The sequence below is a fragment of the Hydractinia symbiolongicarpus genome, chromosome 6 (assembly GCF_029227915.1).
Source record: "Hydractinia symbiolongicarpus strain clone_291-10 chromosome 6, HSymV2.1, whole genome shotgun sequence".
NCBI lineage: Eukaryota > Metazoa > Cnidaria > Hydrozoa > Anthoathecata > Hydractiniidae > Hydractinia > Hydractinia symbiolongicarpus.
Genome location: NC_079880.1, coordinates 15,455,780 through 15,462,416, shown reverse-complemented (window position 1 = coordinate 15,462,416; position 6,637 = coordinate 15,455,780). Strand labels below are relative to the sequence as shown.

Sequence of the window (6,637 nt, the reverse complement as noted above, 5' to 3'; positions counted from 1 at the left end):
CCATGCTTTGTGGTGCGAGTTCTGCACCTTTCAAGAGAACTTGATGCACGGAAACTATATGCTGTGTTTTTGAATGCAAAAACTTCATTCATGTAGGATGGATTCTGTTTCATTTTTGTTTTAAAAACCTCCTTTAACAATTTTCGGCAGAACTTTTCATGAATACTGATTCTGCATTCATTTTCAATTCTGTCGCATAAAAGTCTATTTGCTCTACTATGAATGCTATTAACTTTATGTAGTAGATCTCTACTTGAAAATCCCCATATAAGAGGGCAGTAATTAAATATGCTAGAAATAAATAAATTAGCAATAACATTTCGCTTATAATTAGACATATATGGTGATATACGTTTTAGGGCATTGATCTTGGCATTAGCTTTCTTACATAATGGAAGAACATGTTGCCGGAAAGAAAGATGATTGTCCAGAATTATACCCAACAAATTTACGTATGGAGACTCTTGTAATATATTATTTTTCAAATTTAAAGTAACAAAGTTTTTGTTTTTTGATTTTCCCAGAATGAGCAGTTTGCACTTCTCAGAATTTAACTGAAGCCCATTATTGGAAAACCATGTGCTAACAGTTGAAAAAGCACTTTCTAAACATCACTTTATCTCCTCAAATTGTTTTCCATATGTATAAAGTGTATTGTCATCTGCGTAATTACAAATTTTAACATCAGCTCTATCATTAAAAATAAACATTAAATAATTTATATAAATATTGAATAAAAGTGGACCCAGAATGGAACCTTGTGGAACACCACTAATAATTTCTTTCCACAAGCTGAAATAGCCATCAATTCCGACTCTTTGGAACCGATTGGTGAGATAACTCCTTAAAAGACCTATAGCACTTTTTGAGAAACCATATGCATGTAGTTTCGCTATTAACAGATTATGATCCACACAATCAAATGCTTTACTCAAATCCATCAATAGCGCCCCTACAGCATTTCCTTTATCAAGATCTTTTCGCCACGATTCTATCATGTGAAGCAAAACATGCTGGCTGCTAAAACCCTTACGAAAACCTGACAAAAGAGGTGATAATTTACTATCAATAAATTCATAAATCTGATCAAACATAATACAACAAATATCAGCCAATTTCATTGCTCCAGGGAAAACTTCATCGACAATAGATTTCTCAAACAGCTTGTTGATATGTTCTCCGTATACATCGACGTAATATTTGAGGAAACATGGTGGAATTGCTCCTTTAAGACCAGATTTGTTTTCTTTTAGGTTACCAATATACTTTTTCATGATGTCAATTTCAATTGATTTGAAGCTCATTTTGTTGGTAGTGGTAACATGTTTCTTTATCCATATTATACTTGGATGCTGTTCGTAATTCTTGATGACGTTTTCAATATCGTTTTTAATATCGTTATAGTTTTCGTGCGGAATTCCATCAATATTCAAAGTATTCGTGACATTAACAAAATGATCATTTATTATATTTGCTATATGTTCTTTTTCACGAATTATTTGATCATTTTCAACTATTACTTGGACTGTATCTTTTACACATTTGTTGGAAAATATCGGCTTTACAGTTTTCCAGAACTTTTTGTTATCAAAAATGTTGTTCATATTTAGTGATGTGTAATAAATTCTTTTCGCGTCTCTACAAACAGTGACACATTTGTTTCTTTGCCTTTTGAAGTTTTCCCAGTTTTTAATAGAAGGGTGCTTATTGTAGATATTTTTAAATCTCGATCGAATCATTATCTCCTTTCGTACTGCTTTTGTTATAAATGGAGAGTTATTATTTCTAACAACTTTGTATTTTATAGGGGCGTGTTTGCTGACCAACTGACTGAATTGTTCGTCAAAGTCGTTGTAATTTAAGTCATTGTTTGATGCAATAAGTGACTCAAGGTCATGTTTAAAATGTTCGTCATTAAAAAGTCTGTAACAACGATAATTTATAATTTTAGGATCTTTCTTTGGTATTTCCACATTTAAGAAAGTTACAACTATATCGTGATAATCAGAAAGGTCGTTTTCCAAAATGCTGGTGTAGTGGAATCGTTTAGAATCAGACACCCATATGTGATCGACACATGATGGATTTTGTAATGATTTGTGACACCTTGAAGATCTTGAAGAGATAGGTGATGCTTACGAGATCAGAGAAGGAAATAAAAAGGTGCATATCGACAGAGCGTACCAGTGCGGCATTGCGGTGTACCAGCTGGCCAAATTGCGCATGCTTGAGTTTTTTTACGATTTCATCGACAAGTACGTGGATCGTCGAGACTTTGAGTACGTGTATATGGATACGGATAGCGCGTATTTTGCCATCTCTGGAGAAGAGTTACGAGATGTCGTTCGCCCTGAACTGCTTGACGAGTACGACAAAGACGTGAAAAACTGGCTCGTCACTGATAAGTACTCAAGTCGAACAGGAGGGATATTCAAACCGGAATTTATCGGGTTTAGGATGATTGCTGACTCAATCAAGTGTTATTTCATCGAAGGTAAAGAGGGCACAAAATTCTCCTGTAAGGGTATGTCAAAGAAGCGGAACGCTATGACATGGGAGAGGTATAAGAACGCGTTGAATGGCTCTATTGACATGGCCAAAAACGTAGGTTTCCGGGTGCACAAACAAGGGATGGTTACGTACGAACAAAACAAGCTGGGCCTCTCGGCGTTTTATGATAAGCGGAAGGTACTCGAGGATGGCATCCACACAGTACCGCTAGAGTTGTGAATAGTGAGGTTTCCCTGTCCGGATTTTTGTGAAGTGCTACTTCACAAAAGCAACAAAAAATGGAGTTTAGGCTATGTACAATATGCAAACAACCCCAATCCCTCGACAACTTCAAAATCCAAAACAAAGGCCAGCGAATGAAATGGTGCAACAGATGCCGCGATACCCTCAAGGCGTGGCGGGAACGTAGCAAATGCCCGCATAAAAAACATAGACACGGATGCTCCATATGCGATCACCCTGCTTATCAGCATAACCTCATTCTAAATAGAATTAACAAGGCTCTAAGGCATGATACCGAAATAGCCTCTACGGAGTACCTGGGGTGCGGTATTTGCACATTTATCGGTCATATCCAGGATCAATTCAAGGACGGGATGTGCTGGGGAAACCGAGGGCAGTGGCAGTTTGATCACAAGGTGCCACTAAAATACAGAGAGAACGGAGAATACCCCAGCGAGGAGGTGCAATTAGCAAGGCTATGTGGATCGCGGATAACCAAACGAAAGGCCGTCGATATATCTCCGAGTAGAATGTAGCCTGGCGTGGTTGATCAAATTTGGACTTGTAAGTCGCGTTGAAAAATATTTGTGTTTTTAAATTTTCAGACAGCTTCGAGTCACTCCTCTTCAGTATGAGGCGGTAGCAACAAGATAAAGCTCATTTTCCTCATCCATTCAAAAATGATAAACACATTTCTGAATAATTAAGAGGTTTTCTGCATGATGCGCAAACGAGCTAACCGGTGATGCGTGAATTTTCACACAGGTAGTACTCAAGGTGATGCTGAATAGCTTATATACAAAGCTTGAATTATAGTAAAATTGTGGGAGCCGGTTTAGATCCTGGCGGAAGGTTAGGGGTGCGCGGGCGAGAGCACGTCCTAGCTGGAAGCGGCCGTCTCGCCCCGGTTTCTCCCACACAATGTGCCACGACGGGAAAAATTGTGCCAGTCGGGAAAAAATGCGCCAAAATGCCGGTTAAATGTCAGTGCAAGGAACGGCCTCTGAAAGTGCTCACTTAAAAAGGTGGGTTTCGTTAATGCGTAGTACAAGCACGACATTCTGTATAGGGTATAAAGAGCAAGTACGCTAAGCCTGCAAAGCAGGACAGCACTGAAAAACACCTTGGACATGGTGAACCAAAGGCTCTGAGTGGTATACTCACAGAATCAAAAACCCTCTGGGTTCAAACAAAAACAAAAACAACAAAAACCCAAAGGGTTCCCTTGCGAGGGTTTTGTTTTGAAAAATAAAACATGCTGAACGACATAGCCCTCACTATAGCAATAATTTTTCCGTACGTCTTGATCGTGCTCTACTTTTTGCATTATAGAAGGCTTCTAATGAAGATGAGTGAGATTACAGCTATATTTGATGACACACCAGCAGAAGCCTTTCAAGCCAAAGAAAAACCGGCGGACAGTCGCCAGGCCTTGAAGGATGCGATAAGGCAAGGGAAATCGCATCTCTTACCCAAAAAATGTACCGAAGGATTTGTCGACAAAGCTCCTGAGGAGGCGATCGAAAAAGCGTACGCCGACTATGTTCAACGAGAGCTCCAGGATAAGGGAGAAAAAACCGCCAAAGCACTCTCTACGCATGCTATCAACCTGTACGCTAACGCTGTGGGAAATTACGTCAAAATCGACTCTGTCGAAGGACTTAGAAAAGACATCGAAGAGGACCCCATCATTAAAGACTCCATGACAGATTTGGGGATCCTTGTGTACTCTGCCTTTGGAAAATATCTAGCGCCACTATTGATTGCTGCTCATACTATTAATCACACTCAGCTCTCCGTGAAGTCCAAGACAGATGAAAAGCGAGAAGACGAACAGCAAGAAAAAGATGGGAAACAGTCTTTCGAAGTTTCATATGAGCAATCGTGAAATTATTGATCGTATAAGCAAGGGGAAAATGGGTAAAACAAGAGCACGGTACACAGCTTGGTGCAGCATTTACGGTGACTCCTGCTCACGCGGTTGGGTAATCCTAACACCAGAAGCTGATCGCTTTCCACCACAGGCGTGTAATTTAGTGAGGACCTCGTATAAGAACGCGAGAAGATACGCTGGCAGAAACGGTTTGAAGGCCTCCAGATGTATGATCAAGATCTAGCCGTCATGATGTAAAAGAAATGGGAAGCAGTCAGATATTTAGCCCAAACGTGCCTTCGGTCGTTTAAAACTACTATTTTTCCAATTAAAAAAATGAGTGAGGAGCAATCTAACCAAGTCATAACCAAGAAAAATGAGGGTCGTGTTGCTGCTGGCAAGAGACTTGCTGAATGGAATCGCAAGAACAAGGCTGACCTACAGAAGAACTTGGGCAAAAGTACTTCGCAGGAGGGTCAGGATATGGATACCAGCGACGTGCTGAAGATGTTTGCTTACTTTTCAGCGGATCGAGGCTCGCGGGAATTTGTGGTAGCAAAGGGGTGGATTCCGGCATCTATCGTACCAAAGCCTAAGTTAGTCTACAAGGTTTATGTCTGCCACTAGGCAAACACAAAGAATACCCTCAGAATAAAAATGGACATTGTCAAAGACCCGCATACAGCAATCTTTACTGGACCGACAAGCTGTGGCAAGACGCAGCTTGTCCTGAATTTGATTGAGAACGAGTACAGGCAGCATTTCGACAACATTGTCATTCTCTGCCCTACAATCCGCTGGAACAAAACCTATCAAGAGAGGTCCTCGCTATGGAGGGATGATTACGTGTTTCTGGTGGAGCCCAACGAGCAGCTGTTCGAATGGATCCAAGAACTGTCGTCATTGCTGGCGGGTGAAGAGACGTTGTTTATCGTTGACGATATGATAACCGATAAGAATCTCGACAAAAAGCGACAGCCCTTGCTTGAGCTTGCCATCAGTGGTAGACATCGCAAACACAGTCTCTGGCTACTCACTCAAAGCTATCCCGAAGAACCTTTGAAGGCAAAAAAAGCAGTTGTTTATGTGGTACCCCCACGAACGATCAGACATGAAACTCGTCGACGAGGAAACCAATATGATCAGCGACTGGGAAAACATCAAGGCTCAGCTGAAAAAGTCAAAGCATGCTTGCCTTTGGATCAGACTTGAGCACCCCAGGACTTGGAAAATTTTCTGTCCCAAGCAAGATTGTTGAAATTATTCCAAAAACTACAAGATGAAAAATATGGAGATAAATCGTCTTTTCTGATCCCTTCCAGCCCGTTTTAAAAAAACCCGCAACCAGCTCAGAAATAACAACGGCAATCCCCACGATATCTTCATCTCTCTCGAGGGACTCAAGTGGATGGAAAGGAATACAAGAGACCCCGATATTTGAGGTAGACTGCGAGCACTTATAGATACCACGACGGCTTCGTCCCATTAGATGGTGCCCTGGGGACGAGGTAAGTATTAATGTAAACCTATGGCTCACATTAACTAGCACGTTTCAAAGAGCACCGTCCATGCAACATGATCCCTGGAATTCCAAAAACTCACAAGCAAAATGTCTCTTGTAACGGTTGATTACTTTGAAGGAAAGCAAGTCCGATCATTCTTTGTTCAGGATAAAGGTCAATGCATCGTAGCCTCTGATGTTTGGAGAGCCGCGGGCTATAAGCGGGGGGCGGGAGTAAAAGCCCTTCAGAGACTTGTTCCCAACAAGTACAAAATACGGAAAGGTGACGTTATTTCTGACCTCCAAGGTGTGGACAGATCTGTCCACACCCAGCCAAACACAGTTTTGCTGACAGAGCCAGGCCTTTATTGCTTCCTTTTGAGGTGTGGCAGACCTAAGGCAGAACCCTTTTTGGAATGGGTTGTAGAGGAAGTGCTGCCCAAGGAAATGCGAAGGCTTGCTGCAACCATCGAAGAGCAGCGCCAGGGCTTGGCGCTCCTTGAAGATGGCCTTGAAGAAAATCAAGCGGC

The 6,637-nt window shown here is 41.3% G+C and overlaps 1 protein-coding gene across 1 annotated transcript; it reads right to left on the bottom strand.

The window, feature by feature from the left end:
• Window positions 1-611: 611 nt before the first annotated feature.
• LOC130648087 (uncharacterized) lies at window positions 612-2,318 on the bottom strand. The gene is made up of 3 exons (XM_057454108.1): window positions 2,242-2,318; window positions 790-2,115; window positions 612-690 (listed from the first exon to the last, which is right to left on the bottom strand). Exons 1-3 carry the CDS (start codon window positions 2,316-2,318, stop codon window positions 612-614), a joined length of 1,482 nt encoding a protein of 493 aa, XP_057310091.1.
• Between the last annotated feature and the right edge of the window lie 4,319 nt (window positions 2,319-6,637).